Source organism: Bos indicus x Bos taurus, chromosome 16 (genome assembly GCF_003369695.1).
Source record: "Bos indicus x Bos taurus breed Angus x Brahman F1 hybrid chromosome 16, Bos_hybrid_MaternalHap_v2.0, whole genome shotgun sequence".
Classification (NCBI taxonomy): Eukaryota; Metazoa; Chordata; class Mammalia; order Artiodactyla; family Bovidae; genus Bos; species Bos indicus x Bos taurus.
Genome location: NC_040091.1, coordinates 49,623,178 through 49,648,579, shown reverse-complemented (window position 1 = coordinate 49,648,579; position 25,402 = coordinate 49,623,178). Strand labels below are relative to the sequence as shown.

General features: G+C 58.9%; 2 protein-coding genes across 4 annotated transcripts in view; one reads left to right on the top strand and one right to left on the bottom strand.

Annotated features, from left to right (window-relative positions):
* Window positions 1–5,261: 5,261 nt before the first annotated feature.
* On the top strand, window positions 5,262–8,408 carry PRXL2B (peroxiredoxin like 2B). Its single transcript, XM_027565129.1, has 7 exons — window positions 5,262–5,441; window positions 5,636–5,840; window positions 6,530–6,581; window positions 7,135–7,198; window positions 7,279–7,354; window positions 7,648–7,766; window positions 8,262–8,408. Exons 1-7 carry the CDS (start codon window positions 5,379–5,381, stop codon window positions 8,286–8,288), a joined length of 606 nt encoding a protein of 201 aa, XP_027420930.1. The 5' UTR covers window positions 5,262–5,378; the 3' UTR covers window positions 8,289–8,408.
* A 90-nt stretch (window positions 8,409–8,498) lies between these two features.
* Window positions 8,499–25,402, bottom strand: part of MMEL1 (membrane metalloendopeptidase like 1) — a 36,518-nt gene continuing 19,614 nt past the window's right edge. The window contains exons 5-21 of one of the 3 annotated variants that reach the window (XM_027565125.1): window positions 24,375–24,470; window positions 23,876–23,994; window positions 23,337–23,402; window positions 21,914–22,048; window positions 21,751–21,840; window positions 15,954–16,090; window positions 15,506–15,599; window positions 14,100–14,228; window positions 13,614–13,712; window positions 13,089–13,172; window positions 12,569–12,672; window positions 12,226–12,284; window positions 11,892–12,011; window positions 11,301–11,434; window positions 11,137–11,202; window positions 10,459–10,554; window positions 8,499–9,990 (exon numbers count right to left, since the gene is read on the bottom strand). In XM_027565125.1, the coding sequence (XP_027420926.1) occupies window positions 9,742–9,990; window positions 10,459–10,554; window positions 11,137–11,202; window positions 11,301–11,434; window positions 11,892–12,011; window positions 12,226–12,284; window positions 12,569–12,672; window positions 13,089–13,172; window positions 13,614–13,712; window positions 14,100–14,228; window positions 15,506–15,599; window positions 15,954–16,090; window positions 21,751–21,840; window positions 21,914–22,048; window positions 23,337–23,402; window positions 23,876–23,994; window positions 24,375–24,470 (1,877 nt within the window). In that variant the 3' untranslated portion in view covers window positions 8,499–9,741. Of the gene's footprint in view, window positions 10,022–10,458; window positions 10,555–11,136; window positions 11,203–11,300; window positions 11,435–11,891; window positions 12,012–12,225; window positions 12,285–12,568; window positions 12,673–13,088; window positions 13,173–13,613; window positions 13,713–14,099; window positions 14,229–15,505; window positions 15,600–15,953; window positions 16,091–21,750; window positions 21,841–21,913; window positions 22,049–23,336; window positions 23,403–23,875; window positions 23,995–24,374; window positions 24,471–25,402 lie in introns of all 3 variants that reach the window. The other 2 variants (XM_027565127.1, XM_027565128.1) reach the window with 2 other exon arrangements.

The following is a 25,402-nucleotide window of genomic DNA, read 5'->3' as shown; positions in this document are numbered from 1 at the left end:
GTCACCGAGGGGCCTGCTCCCCCGGCAGCTGTGGGCCCAGGGGACACTGGGGACTGGGGAGCAAACCCTTCCTGCCTCAGGTGACCCCTGTGTGGCTTTCCAGGGGACTGCAGCCAGGATCTGAAGGGTCCTGAGGGTGAACATGGAGCCTCTGCGAGCTGGGGTCCACCACTCTGGTGCCCGGGGCCCAAGGCTGACAGTGGGAGCCTGGCGAGACCCCTGAGCCTCTGCCTGTCCCACCAGCCAGCCCTGTCCCCACTCCTGCCCCTTGGGTGCTCCCCAGTGACCCCCTCCCTCCCCAGTCCCTGCTGGGCCATGTCCCTGTCCTGACCTCACTTGGCCTCTGTCCCCCCGGTATCCAGATCTCCTGGACTGACCCATGTTGCTGGTGCCCAGTCCCCCTGACCTCAGGAGAGCCAGACCCACCCTCAGCAGAAGACCCCTCTGGTGGCCCCTCCCCAACCGCTCCACTCAGGAGTCTCAGGTGACCCCACTGCAGGTAAGGGCGCTCCCTGGCCTGGCTGCACTTGGCTGGAATGTGCTTTGGGGTGGGGCCCTGTGGCTGGCGCCCATCTCCACTCCCAGCTGGCAGCTGGTCCTGGGTGATAAGCCAGGATACTCCTGCAGCCGGGTGGAGACCACCTTCTTCTGGCCAGTGTGGCTCCCCTGCCAGTCCAGTCATCACTCCTCAGGGAGGCCCCTGACGGCCAGGCAGAACCTGCTCTGGAACTAGGACCCCCGGCAGGGCTTCTCCCAGCCTCCAGCCCAGAGCAGTCTGTCCCTCCTGCCAGCCGGGCCTGCTGAGCCCCAGGCCCAGCGCAGGCCTGCAGGAAGGCTGATGGTCTGTCCAGCCTGGAGGGCCTTGGGATTCCTGGGGGTGGGGTTCCCACTCTGCCACAGGGAGGCTGTGGCCTGAGCAGGGCAATCATACTCAGCCATTCCTGGAGCTGGTCCTGGGTCCACTGTGGCATTTCTACAGAGCGTGGTCAGCGGCAGAGCTGCTGCCCCATTTTACAGAGACAGAGACTGAGGCCAGTGCCATCTCCCCTAGGCGCTGTACCTCTTCCTCCTGCATCTCTGTGCCCTGGCGATGACCCTGGGCAAAGAGGAGGAGATGGGGGCTGAGTGCTGCCCGAGAGCAGCCCTGGAAGGATCTCCTCTGAGGGGCTGTTTCTGGGGGTCAGCACTATGGGCTGAGGGCAGACACCCCACCCCTCCTGGTCCAGGAGCCCCTCCATTCACAGCGCCCACCAGCAGCGGCATGAAGCTCCTGACAGGGACACAGATAGGGACACCCCCTGTGGCCCCCATTCTTTCCCCCGAGATTCTCACAGCCACACTACACAGGGGACCTGGCCTGGGTACCTGCCAGTTTATTTTTGGCCAGAGCCTGAGGCTCAGAGCAGCCCCTGTGAGAGAACCATGCCCCAGGAGGGCCTGACATTCTCACAGAATGATCTGACATACCCCAACAGGCTCACTGTGGGGCCAGGAAGAGCTCAGGTGCCTTTAGGTCCCTGTGGGTGGGTCGTACCTGCCAGAAGTATCCAGGTGGCCGTGGTGGGTGGGCTCCCTTTGGCCCTGTCAGCCTTGAGTGCCCTGGACCCCTGGGAGGCAGGGTACGAGGTGAAGCAGCCCTGGGGGGAGTTGCCTGGTATGCTGTGTGCTCCCTGCACCCTGGGGAAGTCCACCATCCCCCTCAATGCCTGATCTAGGGTCTGCAGTGCTGTCTGTGACCCAGGTAGGAAGCTGACCCTAACCCTGAAATCCTGCTGCCAACTGATGCACGCCCTTATTCCAGGCAGATGTGCTTCAGCACAGAGGGTATCACATGTGGCCACCACCAAGATCACTTCTGCGATAGCAGGAGTGGAGATGACTGTCCTGGGGCTTGCCCCACGCCATCTGCAGAGCAGGCCAGAGGTCTCAGGAGAGAGGTGAGCCAGAGGGGCTGGGCACCCTGATCCCCAGGTCTCTGGCCAGTGCAAGAGCAGCCTAGTCCCCTGAAACCCTCTGAAGACACAGACCCCAGACCCAAGCCTGAGACGGCAAGCCCAGCGCCCCCTCCTGACTGGGTCCTTGGGCCCCTCTGCCCGGCCCGCTTGTTGCTCAGGCACTGAGTGGTAGGTAGGACAGGCTGTGAAAACTGCCCTCCTGGGATCTTCTCTCTTGCAGGACCCTGGAGGAGTGCCAGCCCCAGACCCAGTAGGTGGTCCTCGTGGTCTTAGCCCCACGTTCCTGAGAGGTAAGGGCCCTCCCCCAGCAGAAAGCCCACAGGCCTCACCCTGGCTGCTTCCCGTTGTGTGCCAGTATCCAGAAGACGTCACCTGCGCCCTGGGCTCACACACTCATCACCGCAGCAGAGAGAGCCAGAGCCAGCAGGTACCAGTTTCTTGGAGGTGGATGAAGGCCCTTCCATAGAGCGGATGCAGAGGGGTGCTGCTGCCCCTCCTGTGGTTCTGAGGTCAGGGCTGGGGGAGGGCTCCAGGGGTCCTATAAGGGAGGTTCTGGAAGTGAGGACCCCTCTCCTGCAGCAGGACCCCCACAGGCTGATCCCCTGGCCCCCGAGCTGACCTGGGTGCTCAGAGACTCTGGAGGGAGCCTGGGGTCACTGGGCAGGGGTGGGGAGACTGCCACAGTGAGGGAGTCTGAGGGTCCTCTCTCCCCACCCTGCACCCCCTTCCTCTTCCCAGGTCTGTCCCTCTGTCTGTGGCGTCGGCTCCAACAGTTTCCATCCCTGACACGGTTCTCTCCATACTCCTCCTCCTCTGGGTCTGTCTCTCTCCCACTCTGGGTCTTGAGGCCTCACTCTCCCCTCTTCCTTGCCCTCCCCTTACCCGTCTCTCCTTCCTCACTACATCCTGTTCTCCCTCCTCCAGCTCCCTCCTCTCTTCCCCAACCCCACCTGCCACCCTCCACCCCAGCATGGGGGCCGGAAAGTCAGATAGACCTGCACTCACACCCAGAGCTGCCCACTAACCACGTCCAGGCCACTGCCTCCACTTCTCTGAGCCCAGCTGTGGGGTGGGGACCCTTGTGGGCACATGAGCCTCAGGCCATCCAGCTGCTTTATTCAGGGAAGAAAATCAATGAATAAAGAGCTTGATGTGAAATAGGATATTTGCACAGTCTCAACATGTCTCCTGGAACAGGCTCATTGCTGGGAAGTGTCCTTGCTTCTCATGACTTCCCAGAAAGTTTGAGGAGAAATAGATTTATAGAATCTCAAATCATCTCCCCCCAAATATATCTTTTTAAAAATTAATTAAGTTTTGGTCATGCTAGGTCTTTGTTGCCGCACAGGCTTTCTTGGGTTGTGGTGAGTGGTGGGGCTAGTCTTTGTTGCAGAGCTCAGACTTCTCATTGCAGTAGTGGAATAAATGAACAAACCAATAACGGAGTGAAGCACACCTGGGGTCTTGGTGGGGACACAGCCCTGCTCACAGGACTGCTACATCTTTATCCCAGTGCCTCTCCCAGCTGCTTACTGCCTGCCCTGTGCCCCCACTGCCCCCTCAGGGTGGACAGGAGCTCGAAGTCCATGGCAATGAGTGGGCATCAGGGAGGCAGAGAGCTCCCTGGGCAAGGCTTCCGAATCCTGTCCCCCCTGCCGTTGAGAGACCCCATGACACAGTGGCTCTGGCTCCTTGGGAGGTCCGCATTCCCAAGGGGCAAGGAATGCTGGGGGGCACTCTTGGGGTCTGCCTCCTCTGGGTCTGAGGGATGGAGCTTGGAGGGTCGTTGGGCTGTAACTCCTGGGGACCTGAGCCCGGATGGCCCACAGCTTTGCTCACCAGGTGGCTTTCTGGTTTTCAGGCCTGGCCAGTGTATCATGCCAAGTCCCAGACAATAAACGCTCCAGGAGGAACATGTCCTATGCCGTTGTGCTGTTGGTCCCAGGGCTTGCTTCCATCTCAGAAGGGCTGCTGCACCCTGGAGAGACGAGAGGTGGGGAGTGGAGCAACACACGTGGCACCTGGGTGCCCGATGACAGAGACCCCTGAGATACCATGGCCTCCGTGGTTGCACTCCTGGATTCCGAGCTGTGACATTTCCTGTTGTTTCTCCTTCCCTGGTGGACAAGGGGCTTCCTGCCGCTGTTAGTCTCTGCATGGCCTTTCCTTCCTGCCTTCAATACCCAGGAAATGAAATCCTTCTCTTTTTGACATAGTAACTCAATTTTGGGGCCTGGACTTCCAGGCACCCCAGCACCCTCATCCTTCCAGGCCCAGCGGCAGGTTGGAGGCAGCAGCAGCCATCTTGGGCCTTTGTGTTCCCCCTATTGGGGGCCCTGTGGAATACAGTGAGGTAGCAAGAGGGGGCGCCCCTCCTTCCAAACCCCAAGTGGGCTGCTGGCTGTGGCTTCCTTCTCCAGCCGAGTCTGGGGCCTGGAGCCGCCAGAAACCGCAGACTCTCCGCGGGGGTCAGGGGACACCCAGGTGAGACTCCGCTGTCCAGCTTGCCTTGGCTCCACCTCTCAGCCTCCGTGCTAAGGACCCTCGCTGCTAAAACTGAGCGATACTGGAAGGCGTCGCAAGGCTGTCGCGAGGAATGACAAATTCACAAGGCACCTAGCAAACTGCTGTTGTTTCTTTCAGGTCTATTTTACCCAAAGTTTGGGGGTTAAAGCAGATGTTTAGCTGGCATGATAACGGACAGTACTTTATGATGAAAGCCAACACGGACGTGTAACTCAGAAATCGCTGCACTGTCATGGACTTTCAAGATACGTTTTATCTTGGTCTTTTTAGACCACGGAAAAGCTAGGCCCTCGGGCTACCCTCGGGCTCCTCCACCAGATGGGACCCCACCGGAATCCCAGGACCCTGGCCGCTCCGCCCCTTATCTTCCCGCACACCAGGATCGAGCCCGCTGCCCCGGGCACGTCGCAGCACTCTGCTCCGGCGCGTCGCGTGCCTGCGGCCGGGTTGCCAAGCTCCGCCCGCTACCAGCAGCACCTTTGGCTGGCGGGCTCACGCATATACAAAATCTAAGCACTAGCAAGTACTAAGCAGGCCCGACCCTGCTTAGCATCCGAAATCAGAAGACATCGGGCGCGTTCAAGGTGGTATTGAGGTAGACACAAAATACAGGGGCTATTTTGCATACGAGCCGCTGCAATGGGCGGGGCCAGGGCGGAGCGGGGTTGTCGGGGGCGGGGGGTGGGCAGGGCGGAGCCGGGCCAGGGCTCTCCCAAAGTGGGGCGGGGCGACGCCTGGGGGCGTGCCCAGGGCAGAGCGGGGCCAGCGCACGCGCATAGTGGGGCGGGGCGACGTCTGGGGCGTCCCCGCGGCGGAGGCGAGTTGTGCGTTGGAGTGTAGGCGGAGAGGGCTGGTGGGGACCCGGGCTCGCGGCTGAAATCTGGGGCGGCCGGCGCCATGAGCACCGTGGACCTTGCCCGCGTTGGCGCGTGTGTCCTGAAGCACGCGGTCACCGGGGAGGTGAGGCCTGGCGGGCTTAGGGCGGTGTGTGCGCCCCGGCACTTGGCAGCGGCATCCGAGTCCCGCGTCTGGGCGGGGGGCGGTGGGGGTGGGGAGCTAGCTGGCTGGAAGTGAGCGGCCCTGGCGCGGGGCTCGGGGTGTGGACGTGCTCGCAGGCTGTGATCTGGCGGCGCTCCTTACCCGCCCACACGCAGGCCGTAGAGCTGCGGAACCTGTGGCAGGAGCAGGCGTGCGTGGTGGCCGGTTTGCGGCGTTTCGGCTGCATGGTGTGTCGCTGGATCGCCCGGGACCTCAGCAACCTCAAGGGGCTCCTGGATCAGCACGGCGTGCGCCTGGTGGGCGTGGGTCCAGAGGCCCTGGGCCTGCAGGAGTTCCTGGATGGTGGCTACTTCGCGGGAGGTGCCTGCGCTCCCCACCCTCCTCCCCCAGCACCGGCCCCTCAACTGCCCAACCGCCATGAGACCCCTCTCCTCCTCAGACTCAGGGCATTCGCCTGCCTCCTCCTCGTCCAGCCCTGATCCTTCTCTACAGGAGCGGCTTTGACATGCTCCTGTATCCTCTCCCCTGCCCTCCTCTCGTACTTCCTCCCTTCCCCTGCCCCCTCCAGCTGTGGCCCCTACCTGCCTGCCCAGCCATGATGTTCCTCCCACTATGGAGGGCTCAGTGGTGACTCTAGCCTGGAATCACGACCAAAAGTCTTTACTGTGTCCTCTGCCAGCCTCCCACCTCCCCAGGAGCCTGATCCTGAACTTCCTCGGATGTTTCCCAAGCCCAATAGTAGTGGCTGGGCCTAGAGCCCAGACTGCACTGGCTCCCACCCCACCCCTCTGGCCCACCTCTCTTTCCAACCTGTAATATGCCCTCACAGAGTCCTGCTCCTCCCGTTTCCCCCTGTCCCCTCTGGGCCTCTGCCCTTCCTCTTAACAGTGGGGACACAGCCCTGTTCTGCCTCTCCTGATCATGGGTGTCTGAGCTGGGATCCAAGGGTGGACAGAGGGGCGGATGCAGGAGAGTGAGCCCCCTGGGTGGGGGCTTGTGGGGGAGGGAAGACAGTCCAGGGGCACAGAACTGTGGTCTCTGCTTTCCAGAGCTCTACCTGGACGAGAGCAAGCAGTTTTACAAGGAGCTGGGCTTCAAGCGGTGAGCTGAGAGCTCCGGGCTTCACTGCTCCCCTCTTCTTCTGCCTGCCACCCTCTCCTTGGCCAAGCAGACTCTGAGCATCCACTGCTCCAGTCAGCCCTACCAGTCTCTCTTGGGTGCCTGTGTCTGTTATGGGCTATAGGTTAGGCTTCTCACCCAGGACTTCTCCCTAGCTGGCTCCAGCGGGGGCCTGGGCCTAGGGCACCAGTCAGGGGCCCCTCAACCACCTTGGGTGCCTTGCTACAGGCTGGCTGCCTTGTCTGATTGGCGGTGCCAGCTGAGCCAGATCCCCGGACTCACCCCGTCCACACTCCCCACACCCTCTGTGGGGCCCCAGGCCTGCCAGCCCGTGGCTCTGGCAGCTGCTGCTCCTGGGGCTGGGCCAGTTGCTGGCCTGGCTGTCCCATGTCCCCTGAGCCCCTGGAAAGTTGGGGTGGGGCTTGCTTGTGGGAACTGGTGGGTGCGTCTTGTGGAGTCAGGGTCGTGGGCAGGCTCTGGGGCTCAGTCTTTGGTGCAGAGTCGGAGCCTGCATGAGCCAGCTGTGTCTTGGCAGGTACAACAGCTTGAGCATCCTCCCGGCTGCCTTGGGGAAGCCTGTTCGTGAAGTGGCTGCCAAGGTTTGTGAGGGCCAGGGTTGTATGGGGCTGGGGTGCAGGGCTTCTGTCTAGGGCTTACCTGGGCTGCTCCCCTCCTCCAGGCCAAGGCTGTCGGCATCCAGGGGAATTTGTCCGGGGATCTGCTGCAGAGCGGAGGGCTGCTGGTGGTTGCCAAAGGTGGGCTAGGGCACGGGCATCAGGGCTTAATGTGTGGTCATGGGGTGGGGATTGCAGGGCCACATGCTTAGGTGGGAAGGTCTTGCTGAACTTGACTCTGCCCTGACCCTTCCTCTCTCCCTCCCTCTGGCTTGTTAATCACAGTTTCCCTCTTTGCAGTGTGGCCCAGCTCTCAGTGTCCTCTTAGCTGGACAGGGTGTGGCCAGAGCAGCTCACCCATCCCCATAACCAGATGGGGTGGTGGCTGCACAGGGGCACCCTGACCACTCCACCCCCACCTCCACCTGCTGCAGGTGGTGATAAAGTGCTGCTGCACTTTGTCCAGAAGTCCCCGGGTGACTACGCCCCACTGGAGAGCATCCTGCAGGCCTTGGGCATCTCTGCGGAGGTCGGCCCCAGTGAGCCGCCCCAGGTGAGCCCAGGCCTGGGGTGGGCACTGCACTAAGAATGCCTCCCCCCCAAACTCCCCAGGGTTGCGTGCTTGATGTGGCCAGACTTTGAGCTGGGCCCGGATGGCTTTAGGTGATTCTGTGCCCACGGCAGCCCCAGGATGTCACTGTTGCCTGCCCCACTTTGTGGTGATGGGCCAGGGGCAGGGTGACTGTACGGGCAGGCACAGCAGGGCCTCTCTGGAGGACAGGGGGTCACTCAGGGGCTGCAGAGAAGAGGAGTGGCCTGTCCTCTCAGCCTAGGAGGGCCAGGGTTGTCCCAGGTGACTGTAGCCCATATTAGCATGGTTCCGGTGGCCGACCTTCTGTGCTCTACGTGGAGAGGACTGTCCAGCATGCTTCTCCTCCTACTTGGGCCTTAGACACTCCTGGAGGGTCTATGGCCCTGGAGGGTGGGATGAGCGGCTCTTGGCCCCAGGGGCATGGCTGGCCTGATGGGGCCCCTGCTGCCTCCACAGTGCGATGAAGAGGCATGCTCGAGGTGAAGGTCCCAGGAGGTGTCACCTGCCCCGGGCACACTGGGAGCTGGATGTGAGCAGACTCCAGAATCTCTGGACGTCCTGGTCTGTGAGCAGCGATGAGCAATAAACTGCGGTCTCTGGGCAGCGTTTCTTCATTGCCTCTAAATCTTGCGCTCAGCAGCCAGGGCCTTGATCACTGATGGTTTCATCCGGGGCGGCGGGTGGTCGTGCGTCCCGAGGCTTCACTTTCCCCACTAGGAGAGTCACTTTCCCTGGTGGGTTGGTGGTGGTGGACATGCCCCTGGCAGTTTCTCTGGAGACCCTGGGCCTTTGGCGCCTGCAGGTCAGGGGTCTGCAAACAGGCCCAGGGTGTGGGAGACGAGGGTGGGGTGGGCTTCATCTGATAGGAAACACCCCAGGTGGGAGCCCAACCTGGAAGGCTCGGGGTCAGAGTTCACGTCTGGTGGGAGCTAGTTGGGTTCTAGGGAGCTCTGCTGGACAGCCGAGGCCTTGTATGGAAGCCCTCCTGGGGGAGGGGCTTGCCTAGACAAGGTCTAGCTCCCTGAGGCTCTGTCACATGGGGGTGACCAGCACCTCAAAATTGACAGGTACAGAGCAGAACTCCTGTCCTGCCCGCCTTCAGGGCCTCTCATCTGAGTCCAGATGAGTTTCTCAGCAGCCCCGCCGTGTCCCCTGGTCTGGGTCTGAACAACCACAGGGGCCTTCTAGCTGTTCTCCCTGGCACCCAACCCCCTCACTCAGCCTCTCTGTGGTCATTTAAAACTCAGGGCACGTGACAAGCTTTAACCCCTCACCGGCTTCCAGTTACACAAAACCCCACATCCAGATAGTGGGGTGCAACTTGCATCCCCTCTGCCCCATCCCCCACCTTAGTTCCTCCCTGAGTCAGGAGCCCCCCGCCTTGTTTGAACCGTCGGCATGGGTGGGCATTTTGGGGCATCGTGGTCACTGCTGTGCGTCCAGCACAAGGACCCTGGGGTCTGTCAGGAGCGCCCTGCCATGTTCCCACTCGGCCTCCAGCTCTCAGTGGCAGGTGCAGCGGGAGAGGGGGCACTTTCTCGGGTACTGTCACCCAGACCACTGGCCCTGGGCCCTGCTACACAGACAAGGCAGCCGCTTCTTTAAAGCGTTTACTTAGCTGAAGTCTGAAGCTCGTGGACATCTGAGGAGGACGCGCTTTGGAGAGCGGGCAGAAGACGGATAACCGCGTCTACAGGGCTGCGGTGGGGGGCGTAGACCCTCGCGGGCGGGCGCAGAGGCGGCGCTGGGCAGGGCGGCGCTCACCTCCGGTTGTCTGAAGCGCCAGCTGCGGTCCAGGCCCGGTGCGGAGGCCGGGCGCGGCGCGGGCGGGTCGGCTGCTGGCTGCGGGGTCACCGCCGGCAGCACTGTCTCCGCGCGGATGGGACGCCTCGGGGCGGCGGGTGGGCGTGGGCCGCGCAGCGCGGCTCGGCCTTGGCTACCAGACGCGGCATCGCACCGTTGGGTGCATGGGGGAGCCATTCGCGCAGTGGAACGCGTCTGCGAAGGCGCCCAGGTTCTGCAGCGAGCCCAGCACCCTGTGGGTGGACGGAGGGGCCTGAGACAGCGCCGGCCTGGGCGCGGGGCGCGGGGACGCCAGGGTCACTTGCCTGTACTTCAGGGGACTGTGGACGTCAGTCTTGATGGACTGGATGGCGAACTCTGGCCGGTAGGATCCGCACCACACCTGTGGGCGCATGAGGGGCGTGGCTGCAGAACTGGGGAAGGGGCGGAGGTGGGATGCAGGGGTAAGGAGGACCAGAGGGGATGACCCCCCGCCATGTCCCAACAAGGGCCCGGAGAGGTGGGGCTCCCCTAGGGCTGTGGCAGTGCTGGAGTGTAGTCTCCTTCCTCTAGGCACAGAGGAGTTAAGTCAGGACCCCCTGCTCCTTGGGTGGGGAGAGAGAAGGCAGCCGGTTGCCCCTTCCCTCAACAGCTACATCTGAATCTTCCCCAGCCCCAGCTCCCCTGACATCCTTTCCCTCCAGGAAGCCCTCTTGGCCCATTAGTTCCGGTTCTGCCCAGCTTGCCAGCCCACAGTGTCCCTGGAGGCACCCTGTAGTGAGAGCTCACCGAGGATAGGAAGTGGGAGCCAGTTCCCAGTGGTGGGTGTGGGGGCAACTGGGGAGGGTGTGGGTGGGGAACTGACTCCCACCTGCGCATAGTTGATGAAGAACAGTTGCTGGTAGGTCAGTTCCAGGCCTGGCAGCTGCTGGTCCTTGCCGCCTTCTGCCACCCACTTCAGGTAAGCCTGCAGGCACCAAACGGGTGCTGGGCCAGGGCCTGCCCTCCCGGGGGCAGCACCAGCCTGGTCAGGACTCCTGCTCCTTGGCTTGGGGCAGAATGGAGGTCTGGCTCTCAGGCCTCCCCTTGTGAGGGTCCTGCCTCTGCAGCGTGGAGCTTCTGAGCACCCCAGGGACCATCTGAGCACAAAGCCTGGCTGGGCTCTGTGGGGGCTCACTGCCCAGGCAACCTGCCCCACAAATGAGCTCCTGACACCTAGTGCCCAAGGCTGTCAGTGCAGGGGTGTCACTGAGGCTGGAAGCTGTGCAGTGACTGTCACTGTCTTATTTGGCAATGGACAGTGGTCTCCGCAGAGTGCAGAGGCCTCAGCTAAGAGTGGAGTGAAGTGAGGGCCAAGTGGCTATAGCACTTGCCCACCTGTGGCCAGCAGGCTCCCCCAGGGCTCTGCTGCCTCCCGTCAGATGAAGAAGGGTCCCAGGATACACCTGGGCTTGGGCAGGGGACAGTCCCTGCCACACTGAGGGGCCTGTACCTGCCTGGGCCTGACCACTCCCTTCCACTTCCTCTGGGGGGCCCTACTTGGACCCACCTTGTATGCCTGCCGCACCCCTCCATTGTCGGCAATGTTTTCCCCGAGTGTGCTGAAGCCATTCACCTACAGGCGGGAGACAGGATTGGGGGGAGCGCCTGGGCTGCCCTCCTCCGCCCTCCCCTAGGCCAAGGCTGCGGCATGGTCCAGCGGTGGCCGCTCACATTCTGGTCATCAGCCAGGTCCCAGGAGTAATTGCCATATTGGTAGACCATGCACTCTGACTGCTCCCTGAAGTGCTGGGCAGAGAAGTTGCTCCACCAGTCCAGCATGTTCCCATTCTTGTCGAAGTTCCGGCCTGAACGGAGGTTAGGGGAGGGGTAGGCTACCCATGATCCCCAGCCTGCCCAGCGCCAGCCTCGCCCCCACGCCCTCCTGAAATCCCCATGTCTGGAGCCACATGAGCAGAGAATGGGCCCCAGGTGGGGGCTGTTCAGGCCCTGGGGGACAGAAGGCTTTGGTGGTGTCCACGCCACCCCCAAGGTCAGGGCCTGGGGTCTCTCTCAGGAGACTAGTGACTAGTGACCCTTGCTGTGATGTCCAAACTTTCCAAACCCCAGGGAGGGAGTGCATGCACTCTGGGGGTTCGGGGCTGCCCTCAGAAGATCTGGGTGGACCAGTCCTAGGGGAAGGCCAACCTCCCTGGGTAGCAGCTTGAGGACCCTGGAAGCAGGTTGGGGGGGTCCCCCAGGCAGTGGTGGGAGGAGTGAGTGTGTGATTGGAGGTGCGGCTCAGCGCCCCGGGCAGCCCCCCACCATTGTCGTCAAAGCCGTGGGTGATCTCGTGCCCGATGACCATCCCGATGCCCCCGAAGTTCAAGGCTTGAGGCTGCTCCTTGCTGAAAAAAGGGGGCTGGAGGATCCCAGCGGGGAACACTGTGGGGGGGTGGGGGGTGGGGGGAGATAGAGTAAGCTTTAGGTGAGCACACCTGTGTGCTGGGCTCTGGGCGGGCACATCGAGGGGTCCTGCCATTTAACCCCACGGCCGGGGAGGTAGAGGTTATGACCCTCTCATTTTACAGAGGAGAAAAACCAAGGCTCAGAAGGCGGGAGGGCAGGACTAGAGGAGCAGGGTGGAGAGGGAACTTACCAATCTGGTTTCGGTTTGGAGAGTAGAAGGCGTTCACCACGGCAGCCCCAATGATCCAGCTGTGGAAGACAGGTGCATCGTTCAGAGCCCAGTTCTCCTGGGCCTTAACTCCAGGCCCCTCTACTTGGCTGACCAAAGCCCACTCTGACGCATGCACAGCGGTCACGTCACGGGTCCAGCAATGCCAATGGCCAGGGCTGGGTCTGGGCCAGTCTGAACACCTGGTTTCTTCCTGGAGCCCCACAAGCAGAGGGCAGGCACAAGGGGCTCGGAGTCAGACCACTGCCCTCCCCAGCTGGCCTGGCATCTGGCCCATCCCCCACCCCACACCATCCCCACTCACAGGTTCTGGTCCACCTTCTCCCTAAGCTTCTTGAGGCTCCGCTGGGCGCCAGCCTTCAGATTCTGCAGTCCGTTCTCAAAGTACAGGTGCTCTGAGAAGTTCAGCTATAGGAGAGAGGTGGTCATTTCTGGACATTTGTGCGGGGTCCTCGAGAGGCTGGCGGGGAAGGGAGGTCAAGGACGGCTGCAGACTGGCCTCAGGACTCGCCAGGCAGTCCTGCACGTGGCTCACAGGCTCTGGGTGCAGGTGGACTAAGGGCCAACCTTGGCTCTCTGTGTGTTTACTGGGCAAGATCTGAGACCCTCCTGGCCTCAGTTTCCTCACTGGTAACGGAAGGTGATACTGGAGCCCTGGCACATGGCCAGATGACTAAGTTAGGAGGGGTCCACCCCTGGTAGTTGAGGAACGAAGGTCCCCTGGGCTGGTTCAGGGGCAGGTTGGACTGGGGCGAGGGGACAGGTGGGGCTCTCGAGGGCCCCCGGCCTGGGGGTGGACTGGGGGGCCCCATTGGAACACGCACGTTGGAATACTCCTCGTCCAGATGTTTGTTCCCCTCCTCCAGGATGTAGTCAGGGTACCCAATCTGCTCCCGGATGTTCATGGCCTGGGTAGGAGAGGGGGCCAATCCATGCCCACCCTGCCATGGGCATCCTGGTTCTGTCCCTACCATATGGGTTAGGGGCTAAGGGACTTGGCTTTCCTTGCAGGCTGGGGGGAGGCTAATGGGGACAGAACGTGAAAGGGCTTGACTGGAGACTGACCTTCACCACTGACCTTCGTCCAGCTGCCAGCTGGGATCTGGGGTGGGGGTAGGGCCGAGCTGCCACGCTGCCCTCTGTCACACGGGCCCAGAGGGACCCCTGCTCCTTGCAGCCGTGGCCGTCCCACCACCCTCCCCCCCTTGCTGGGGGTGCCTCATCTCTGTCCAAAGCCCCTTCCTGAGTGAGCCCCACCCCCTGCTCATTGTCCTCTCTCTGAAGTGGGTGTGGTGATGGTCACCCCATGGCCCTCACACTGGGGCTGCCCTCCCTGGCCTCCTTCCCACCTTCTCCTGGGCCTTCTTCTTGGATGACTCATCCATCCAGCTCAGCTCATCCAGAGTGTCCACGAACACTGCCCGCACCTTGTCAATGAGCTCTTTGACCTGCAGGAGTGCACGGCCCTGGTGCCTGGGGGGGCCAGCACTGGGTCTCTGCAGGGGGCTGGTACCTCTGAATGTGGAGGGGATTTGGGATAGGATCCAACCCCCTGGGCGCTTTGTCCAGGGTGGACCTTCCGACCTCCTGGGCAGGGGCTTGCCGGGCCCTGGACTCATGCCTCGTACAACTTCTCCCCCCTCCCAGGCAGGCCATCAGGGGTCCTACAGGGGGCACAACTTCCCCGAATCCCCATGTGTGACAGGGCACTGGGGCAAACATGTGCTCCCCAGTATGCACAGGCCCTGCTGGACAAGCAGGACCCCCTGACCAGGGGCCAGGAGGTCCCTGCAGGGAGGCTGCCCTGGGCCCAGGATGGGTCGTGGAGCACCCACCACGTCCTTGCTGTCACCGGAGAAGGCCTCCTTGACATAGAGCGAGCCCACGGCGCTCTCCATGTTGCTGTTGACATAGCTGACGCACTCCCGCCAGCGAACCTCCTCCACCGTCGTGCCATAGAGTGCCTGGCATGGTTCATGTCGTCATCACGTTTACCAAAACCTACTTCCCTGGCCTCGGCCCCAGGGTGCCCAGGGACCAGTGGGACACATGGGGGAACTCAGACACTCCCTTTGAACCCTGACCCCCAGGGGTGGGAAGACAGTGTGTGGTTTGGAGGGTGGGGCTCCCGGCACAGGCCGGCCTATGGAGGCCGGGGGCCCTCCTTGTCCCCTGTTCCTGGCCTGACTATTTGCTCTCCAGGAGTCCAGCCCCACCCAAAGCACAGGGTGGCATTGACCTTGGAGGCCTTGTCTAGCTCAACCGTGAGCTGCCAGCTGCCTGGGGCTCCGTTTTCCCATCTCCAAAGTGATGATGGGAATGCTTGTGGTCCTCGGGGACACAGGGCACAGCCCACCAAGCTCCTCTGTCCATGGGATTCTCTTGGCAAGAATACTGGAGTGGGTTGCCATTTCCTTCTCCAGGGGAATCTTCCTGACCCAGGGACTGAACCTGGGTATCCCGCATTGCGGGCAAATTCTTTACCGTCTAAGCCACCAGGGAACTGCCTGATTATACTTTTCCAATCTCCAAAGTGGCAGTGAGAATGTTTGCTGTCTTTGGGGACACAGAGCACAAGATGGAAACGTTTCCCCTGTCAGATTTCCGGCCCTGAGTCCTGGCCAGCCTGGAACTCTGGCCCTGCATCTGGGCCCACACTTCAGGGTTGTGGGGTCTCCTGACCCCAAAGCACTCTGACTCAGCCTCTCTCCACTGAGCTTCAGGCTCCACTCTCTTCCCCAGCTTGGCTGCTAGTGTCTCCAGCCTGGCTGCCCCAACCTGGCTACCACTCTTAACACCCCTGGGGCTCTCAGTGCCTGTGGGACCTGAGAGCTGCTCTGGCCCACAATTGCCGGTCCCCCACCTCATCTCCCTCCTTCCCCCATGTGATCCTGGGGTTGCTGCCCCAAGACCTCTGCACTGGCTGTTTCTGCTCCTGGGGAATCTGGCCGCAGTCTTTTCATGCCTGGGTCATCTTGCCTGAAGGTCTCTACTGTCTAATGGAGAGGCCCTCCCTGCCCTCATCCACTCCCTTTGCATCTTACTGGTTGGTTTTAAAGAGCAGATCAAGGTTTGTTCAGCTGGCCCAAGAGGATCAGTGTCTCATTAGCCTCAATTATGGCTCTGACCCCAGGGTGGACTTTGGTGCTTGGCCCATGGCAGGTGGTCAGTGTCATAAAGGGACAAGTGGCAGGCCAGGTTTGGCATGTGGGGAGAGGCACGGAGGTGGGGTGTCACTCACCTTGCGGTAGCTTGCACGCGCTTCCTTAAACCGCTGGCTCAGGCTGCTGATGCGGTCCAGCACCAGGCGCCAAATCAGGTAGTTCTGCATGGTCCTAGGATAGGAGGCACAGGGAAGTGGATGGAACAGGTGGGTGGTGCTTGCCCAGGGAGAGGATGAGGTTTCCGGCCCTTGGACAGCAGGCTCCACACCAAGCAGGGAGTTCAGGGTGGTGGAGGACACATCCAAGATGACACCCACATACATCCTGCCTGCCCCTGGATGCCTCAAGGAGGGGTTTGCATCTCTAATATAAAGTTCCACTGGCCACGAGCATTTACCCCCATCATGTCCCTCACGCCTCAGAGTGATGCTTTATTGGATCCTTTCCTGAGAGAAGGAGCTGTTAGGGAGGAGTAGAGAGCGGGGGAAAGATGCCGAGGCCTCTTGGGGCCTTCCTTGGCCCTACCTGGGTGAGTAGACATCGATGATGCCTTCAAGATTCTGGAGGTAGGGGATGCCATAGACCACCACTTCTTCATTAGGCAGCAGATCAATTTTGACAGAGGATAGCACGGATTGTATGAAGAGAGTCCAGTTAAATCCCTGGGGACAGAGGGATGGGGAGAAAGAAGGGGAGCTGGAAAGGTAGACACAGTTCTTAGGCATCCAAGAAACCCACCCCTACCAGAGAGTATTCTGGTGGAGAAGGCAGGTTTCCTAGTGGCTCAGATGGTAAAGAATCTGCCTGCAATGAGGGAGACCTGGGTTTGATCCCTGGGTCAGGAAGATTCCCTGAAGAAGGGAATGGCAACCCACTCCAGTATTCTTGCCTGGAGAATTCCATGGACAGAGGAGCTACAGTCCTTGGGGTTGCAAAGAGTTGGACATGACTGGCTAACATGTTCACTTTTTCAGGGAGAAAGTGCAGGTAATCAGAATCAGAAAAGGGTGGATGACATTATCGCAAGCCTAAAAATGGTGAGAAGAGATTATGCCATATATTTGAAAAAACTCAAGTACAATGGAAGAATTCCTGGAAAAGCGCACTTAGCAAAGACAAAAGAAGAAACAGAAAAAAAGTTTTATGTGTAATAATCTGGATGTGTGCATGGCTCAGTTGTGCCCGACTCTTTGGAGCCCATGGACTATAGCCTGCCAGGCTCCTCTGTCGATGAAATTTTCCAGGCAAGAATACTGGAGTGGGTTGCCATTTCCTATCCCAGGGGATATTCCCAACCCAGGGATTGAACCCATGTCTCTGGCGTCTCCTACATTGGCAGATGGATTCTTTACCATTGAGCCACCTGGGAAGCCCAAAGACATACAAAGGTAGTAAACTGGATATTTAATTAAAATATTTTCACATAGAATTTTCCAGACTTATCTGGCTTTTCCTGTGGATACTGACATTTAAGGAAGACATATTGTCAATGTCACTCAAACTTTTCAGAGAAGGGAGAAAGAAAAAACCTGTTTCAACTTGATTTATGAGATGAAGAATAATCTTAATATCAAATAAGGATATTACAAGAAAAGAAAACAATAGGCTAAGGACCTGCCAGGCAGTCCAGTGGTTGAAACTTTGCCTTCGGAAGCAGGGGGTGTGGATTCAAACCCTGGTTGGGGAGCTAAGATCCCACATGCTTCCCAGCCAAGGAACCAAAGCATATAACAGAAGCAATATTGTAGTGTGTTCAATAAAGACTTTAAAAAATGGTTCACATCAAAACATCAAAAAAAAAAAAAACTTAAAAATGCAATTATAATTCATCCATACCAATATAAAATGATAATGCAACACAGCCAAATTAGATTTACTCCAGGAATACAAGTGTGGTGTAACATTTGAAAATCAAATCAGTGTTATTCTATATGATAACTGAATACAGAAGAAAGATCACATGGTAATTTAAGTAGAGGTGGAAAAGTTGTTTAAAAATGGACTATCTGTTCATGATAAAGACTTTGAGCAAATTAGGAATAGGAGATAAGTTCCATAATCTAATGAAATGATCTATACAACAGGCTAAAGAATGCTGAGTACCAAAGAATTAATGCTTTTGAACCATGGTGTTGGAGAAGACTCTTAAGAGTCCCTTGGATTGCAAGGAGCTCAAAGCAGTCAATCCTAAAGGAAATCAATTCTGAATATTCATTGGAAGGACTGATGCTGAAGCTGAAGCTCCAATACTTTGGCCATCTAATGCGAAGAACTAACTCATTAGAAAAGACCCTGATCCTGGGAAAGGTTAAAGGCAGGAGAAGAAGGGGACGACAGGTGATGAGATGGTTGGATGGCATCACTGACTCAATGGACATGAGTTTGAGCAAGCTCCGGAAGACGGTGAAGGACAGGAAGTCTGGCGTGCTACAGTCCATGGTGTTGCAAAGAGTTGGACATGACTGAGTGACCGAATGATGAATACAACAGGAACAGTGACAACAAATAAAACCCCACTCCACAGCAAGCAAAATTAAGTGAAAGCTTGCAACACCAAGCTTTCCTGCTGAGATCAGGAAGGAAACAAGGTATCTACTGTCATGACTTTAGCATTATGCTAGGAGTCGTAGACAGTTCAATAAGATAAGAAAAAAAATAAAATCGTAAGGATTGAAAAGGAAAAACACATTTTTCATAAAGGATATGATTCTGTGTATATAAAATATGAAAGGATAAACTATTGGAACTACTACATACTTTGAGTAAAATTGCTATATACAAAGTATTTTTATTAATATATACCAGGAACACACAAGACATATTATAGAATTATACCATTGGCAATGATATTTAGAAAACCTAGGAATAAATCTATTGAAAGATATGTAAGGCCTTGACATAGAAAACTATAAAACTTACTGAAACAAGAGAAAACATAATATATAAAAGTAAATGTATATGGAAGGTTCATGGATCAGAAGATTGAACTTTGTAAAGATGTTGACCTTCCTCCAAACTGACACTTAGATTTGAAGCAATCCCTATGGAAATCTCAGCAGCTTTGTGTGTGTGTGTGTGTGTCTGTGTGTGTGTGTAATTGGCTAGCTGACTCTGAATCTTGTAAGACATGTAAAAGTTCAAGAATAATCAATTTGATCTTGAAGAACAGAGTTGGTAGACATCAGAACTTATCATAAAGCTGTAGCAACAAAGGCAGTGGGTGCTGTGAATAAACAGAGACCAGTGGAACCGAAGGCAGTTCAGAGATAACACACGCAGGTGCGAACACACAGACACAGACACGCACGCAGAGGCGCACAAAGACACTCAGGCTTTAACAAGGGCGGCACACAGCGCAGGGGCTGATGAGGGGGGTCTTTTCAGTAAATGGTGCTAGATCATCCGGATGGCCACAGGGAGGAAATGAAACAATTCCTTCTCACTCTACATAAAATATCAGGACTTCCTTGGTGGTGCAGTGGATAAGAATCCTGCCAGTGCAGGGGACATGGGTTCGATCCCTGGTCTGGGGAGATGTCACACACTGTGGAGCAACTAAGCCCATGCACTGCAACTGCTAAACTCATGTGCTGCACCTACTGAAGCCGGCGAGCCTAGAGCCTGCGCTTCGCAGCAAGGAAGCCACTGCAGTGAGAAGCCTGCGCACTGCAGTGAAGAGCAGCCCCCACTCCCTGCAACTGGAGAAAGCCTGCTCGAAGCAGCAAAGGCCCAGGATAACCAAAAAGAAATAAATAAGTAAAATCACCTCAAGGTAGACTTTGACCTAGACGACCTGGACAGGCAAAGATTTCTTAAGCAGAATGCAAAGAACGCTAGACAGAGAGACAGTATCCATCCAACTTTGATAAATTGATAAACTGGACTGTTTTAAACCTCCTTAATAAAAAAGAACCAGTATGAGAGTAACATATCAGGCTGCCTGTTGGAGAAGACATTCGATACACAGAAACTGGCCCGGGGATCACATCCAGTGTCTATAAAGAACTAAAAACCGGCAAGAAGAAGGCAGAGGTGGGAAGAGACTTGAACAGACACTTAGGAAAAGAGGGTCATCGCTGGCCAGATGGTGTGGAGTAGTTCAGGGAACATCAAATCCAACTCAGAATTCCACAGCACATCCCTGGACGGGCTAGGACGGAAGGAATGGGCACACCCAAGCACCAGAGGGAGCATTTCACTCCTGTTGGGTAGTGTAAATGGGTATGATGGCTTTGGAATGACCTGTGTCCTACAACCTGGCCACTGTGCCCCTGGGTGGTTGCCTGACAGAGATGCTTGCGTGTGTGTGCTAAAGGACATGCAAGAGAATGAATGCAGCAACATCACTCAGAAAAGTCCTCAACTGGAACTGACCCAGAGGTGCAGCAAGAGTAGAAAAGATGCACAAACTGTTGTGTGTTCTCAGGGTCGATCGTACAGCAATCAGGATGAGTGGGAGGTCGCTGCTGCCCCGGTGAGGTGAGATGTTGGCTCGCCCAGGGAATGTGAACAGGGCAGCCGGTACGAGTGTGTGGTGGGAGGAGGACAGCGCTGCTTCAGGGGAAGAGCAGGATGGGGGCTGAGTGGATGTGCTCACATGTGGCAGTTCTAAACTTTATAAACCCATTATCATCCAGACATTCTGAGCTCTGGGTTCCTGGACATGCCCCCTGCTCTTCTGGGGCCATCTCCTGGGCAACTTCTGGCCATCTTGAGTTCTGTTCCTCTCACTTCCCGTGTTGAGTGCATTTGTATGTCCTGCCCCATCTCTCTCCCAAATCAACCCACAAGCCAGGTCTCTCGGCACTTCTGCTGCCGATGGTCCCAGGCTGCCACCTGTCTGGGTTGTGCATGAGCCTCCTGACCTGTCTCTCTGCTTCTGGCCCTCGGTTCCCCTCCCTGTGCCCTCAGCAGCCAGTCCTCTTCTCTGTGAGCCAAGTCCTGTCCCATCACAGCCAGAGCCTTCAGAACAGCCCCAGAGGCCTGACACGGTCCACCCTTCCCCCTTGGCCTCCACTTGCCCCCAGACATCCCGCAGCCCTGGCCTCAGGACCTCAGCACACACTGTACCTCTGTCCCCACCTTGGTGGCCCTCTGACATACTGTGCAGGCCACCTCTCTTTTTCCTGACCTGAGCTCCAGGCAGGGCTGCCTTCTTCGTTCATGGATGGAGCTAGTGCCAGAGCAGGGCTGGCCCTGAAAATGCCCGCTGGGGAGTGGGTTGTGGGTGAGGGGTGTCACAGCGGGCCATGGCTGAGAGCCGGGAAGGAAGAGTAGGATTGGGTGCCATGGGGCCTTCCAGAGCACCAGGTTCAGAGCCCTGGGTGGGGCCTCTCCTGAGTCCTGTCTTGTTCCCCAAGTCCTCCTCTCTTGCTCCCTGAGTCCCCTCATGTTCTGTGGCTCCAAACACTCAGGTTTTCTGGTCAGAGGAAGGAGCTTTCTGCCTCTGCCTTCCTCCTGCTGACTTGGTTCTGTCCCCAGCTGCATGCACCCTCCTCCCTCTGACTTGGGCCTCAGTTGCCACCTTTAGTTGGCAATGGCTAGAACGGCCTTCCTGTCCCTCCTCCCCCTGGGGGAGGCCCCTCTGACTGCTCAGGGTGGCCAGAGCAGGCTTTGGGTGAGTTGGGGGTGGGGAAGGGCCCAAAGCTGATCTCCTCTCTTCCTAGGCTGGGCTGCCTCTCCCCAGCCCCTGGTGCTGAGCATGAAGCTTGGCCAGTGGGGAGGGTAGGATTGGAGGGTCTGGCCACAGTGGGGGTCCTGAGCTGGGCCTGGAGACAGAAAGCCCCAGGTGGGGGTCTGCCCAACTCATCCAGGTGAGTCTACAACCCCTCTCAGGCTGTTTCCCGCTCAGAAAACTGGGGACGTTGCAGCAGCCACCTCATGGGAGGGCAGCCCCTCCATCCGGAGATAGCCAGCTGGTGTCTGTTCCAGTGTGAAGGTGTCCCTGTTGAGTGACCGGTCCCACGGCCCCTCTTGGGGGTGGGGGTGTATCTAGGGGTCCCAAGGCCCCTCTTGGGGGTGTCTTGAGGTTTAGACTGTCCTGGTGTGGAAGTATCCGTGTTGGGTATATCTAGGGGTCCCACGGCCCCTCTCAAGGGGGTGTATGGCCCTTCCTGGAGGGCGTATGTGGGGGGGTCCCATCCCATGGCCCCTCTCGGGGGGGTGTATGGCCCTTCTTGGGGGGTGTATGTGGGGGGTCCCTCAGCCCCTCTCTGGGGGTGTATGGCCCTTCTTGGGGGGCATATGTGGGGGGTCCCTCGGCCCCTATAGGGGGGTGTATCCAGGCTAAGAGGAGAGGTGGGTGGGCGGGGGCGGGGCTCACCTTCAGACCGAAGCTGTTCTGGAGCTGCTCCAGGTCCATCCTGTGGTACAGGGCGGTGACGTCATGGCGCTCTTCCTGGGGGACCGTGGCCTGCGGCAGGGCGGGCGGTCACGGGGGCCGGCGTGGCACCCCCCCGCACCGCCCACCTGGGGCGCGGCCTCACGTTGGCCAGCTGCGTCTCCAGCTCCAGCACCTGGGCCATGTCTTCCTGAACCAGGCCGCTGTTCTCGGGGAGGTTCAAGTCCGCCCGCAGCATCATGGCCACCGACACCATGAACTGCAGGTAGGCTTCCCGTACCTGGGCCAAAGGACGCAGGACAAAGTCTGGTGGCCTCGGCTGCCATGGCCCCCACGGTGCTCTCTGTGGGGGTGCGGTGGGCATATGACAGAGAGCAGCCCTCAGGTGCTCACCCGGGCAGGCATTCCAGACGGCTTGTGCCTCCCAGAACAGGGCCCTCAGCGCTGGGGCTCACGCTCCCCACCAAGCCCGGGTGGGTGGCTGCGAGCCCTGTGTGGATGGTGCCTGTGTGACCCGCACCAGGCACTCAGGGCCGGGCTTCCCACTCCATCCCTCCTGTGTGTGACCAGGGCCTGAGACCTAATCCAGAGGACCGCATAGCCACGTGTGAAGTGCGGGGCACACAGTAGGTGCTGGAAAAGGCCCAGGGCTCAGGGGGGCTGCCCCACCAGGCTGGCCTCAGCTGGGCACTGGGAATCAGTCCTGAGGACGTGCGCCGTCTTGGACCCACCTTCTTTGTGGCCCATCATTTGTGGGCAGGAACCACAGAGGCCTTCTCCTCCCAGCTGCTTGGTGTCAGGCTGGGCTACTGCCCAGAGGATAGTGGTGGTGGCCTCTGCTCCCTGGCTGCCAGGTGTGAGCCCATCCACATGCTCCAGCCTCTGCTGCTCTGAGCTGGGTTCCTTGGTCTGATCTCCCACTCCATGACCCCTCCACAGGTCCTGCTTTTGGTCACCCTTGTCCTTTCTCTTGGCTGGTCCTATCCTTCACAGTCTAGCTCACAGCCTGCCTCTTGCGGGAGGCCCACCATATTGCTTCCGGGTCATGGGTCATGTCATCTCCTGCCTTCCCAGCCCACTCCCAGTCTTTCCTCTCCAACTTCCCCCTCTTCCCCTCACTGGCCCGGTCCTCGCCACTATTTGGTTCCCCATTTCTCTCCTTCTGCATGCACAAGCAGGCCTAGTTGGTGGCTGTATTCAGATCTCTACAGGCCCTGAGCTGGCCGCATGGACTCTAGTTCTGCCCTGACAAGGGGGCGGGCAGGGTGTGCCCCTCGGGGCTGCAGGGCTGAGCTGATTGCCAAACCTGGCGCCAGGGGTCCAGGGGCACCCCTGCAACAGTGACAAAGACAGGGGTCCATGTCTGCATGTCCAGCCCTCAGCACCGGGATTGAGCAATGCAGGTGCCCACAAAGGCTAGCTGTGGGACAAGGGTGGGGCAGACACACAGGGAGCTGGGCCTCAGGGGGCCCTCAAGTGACATGCAGGGGGCACCCGGAGCAGAGGGGGCAGACAGGAAAGTGCCGGGGGTACCGGGCTGATCCAGCATCAGGCAGTCCCTGACTCACCTTCTGGTTGTTGCCCTCCTTGAAGTAGTACTCTCGGGACGGCATGCCCAGGGTGGGTTGGTCTATCTGCAGACAGAGCATGGGAACCTGGGCACGGAGCTAGGTCCCCAGCTTCGCCCCTCCCCCAGACTGTGCCTGGCAGGAACCTGAGTTCCATGTGGAATGCATGCAGCCCCAACTCCTGCCCTGGGCTGGACTGTGGGTGGGCTGAGGGGAGGCCCACCTGCACGGCCTTGGGCACCCTCTCCCGCCCCCCAAAGTGAGGGCACATTCCACACGGGTCCTCTGTGGCCTTCTAGCTGTGGCCAGTGGTAGCTGTCTGAGGTCAGACTTTCTGAGCTGGTGCCAAAGGCCTGGACAGAGTGTCCCGAAGACCAGCTCAGCACATGGGCTTACTCCTGGTCAGGACCTGGGTCCCAGAAACCCAGATGGTTGGCACTGGTCCCTGTACTGCAGGCGTGGATGAGAGAAGGGCCCCGGAGCACATCAGGCCCACCCGGCCCTGTGGAGCCCCGCCTCCCCGGCCCCCTGGCTCGTACGTAGATGATGTGCCGGCTGGAGTTCTGGTCGTCGTTCCAGATGAAGAGGTCGATGAGCACCCGCCGGTTGAACTGTGCGTTCATCACGGCCAGCTGCTGTTCCAGCTCCCACTGGGGGCCTGAGGGTCAGCGCCTCATGCTGGAGACCGGCCGGCCTTGGGGTCTAGCCCAGCCCCTCGTCTGATGGGGAATCCCAGAACTCGGGGGTGTAGGAGACCCTGGCTTGTGGCAGAAAGCACACTAGTGGGCCTTGGAGTGGGGCTTGGGGTCGCCCTTCCCCACATTGTCCACAGGGAACAACGGTGTGGGAAGCAGAGCCTGCCCTGAGAGCTGGAGCCCTGGGTCTCTCCTTAGGGCTCTGGAAGGGATGCTGCTCTGTAGAGCTGGAAGGGACTGGCCACTCAGAGCCCGCTAGCAGCTGCTGTACACTCCCCAGCTCGGGCCTAGAAGGCCTCGGCTCCAAGGAGCCCCAGGCCCAGGGCCACCTGCCCTGCCTTACCTACGCTCTTGTTCCACTTGTCCATGGCCACTGGCCAGCCTCCCACCACCTCCAGGATATTCAGCAGGGGCTGTGAGTCTCGCTTCTCTATCTCACCTGAAAGGGGAGGGAGTGATCACTCACCTGATGCCCGAGGGGTGTGTGTATGTGTGTGACACCTGCTGCACACCCAGGTATGCTGACACCCAGCACTATGTCTGACCCTCCCTACACAGACACTGCAGAGTGGGACATGTGGGGGCCCTGGAAAGAGCAGAGACAGGACACAGGTGGGGAGGGGACCAGGGTTGATGAAAGCCCAGGTACCACCAGGACGAGGGTATTGGGGGCTGTGACCTGGAGCAGGCGGGACTCAAGAGGCCCAGGCAGCACTCTGGGCAGGGGTGGGGGACCAACTCGACGGTGCAGAAGTCCTCAAGCCCTCCAATCCCAGCATCGGGTGGCTGAACTGCCGACAGAGCTTGACGCACAGCCTCCCAGTGGGGTGGTTCAGGAAGCTTGGGAGAGCCTGGGTCAAGAATCAGTGTGGGTGGGAACAGAGAGGCCTGTGGAGTAGGCAGAGGCTCCGGGTTGGGAGGGACTGGCCATCCACTTGATCTGGATGGGCTTGAGAGCAGGCTGGTGGGGGAGCAGTCCAGGGGGAGGGGGGCCAGGGACTGGGGGAGTGAGAAGTATGGTATCCCACATGGCTGGTGAGGGCACACTGGGCTTGCTTTCTTGGGTCCCAAGCTGAGAGCAGGTTCAAAACTGAGGGAGTCCTGGCAGTCTCGGGTCGGTTGTGACAAGAGGCACTGGCTTCCTGGGCTGGTTCCCATAGGTAATGGACTGGCCACCAGGCTGCAGGCCATGGGTCACACCTGTACTTTTATATTCAGTCTGGCATTGTCCTTTTGAAGATTTGGTCTCTCAGGTCAGAAACTCTATACATGTGGGAACCGAGGACACCGCCTTCACCTGGCAGGTGCTGGCCAGACCAGATCAGGTGACCTCTTGTTTCCATGGGAGGAGGGAGTGCACCAGCCAGAGAT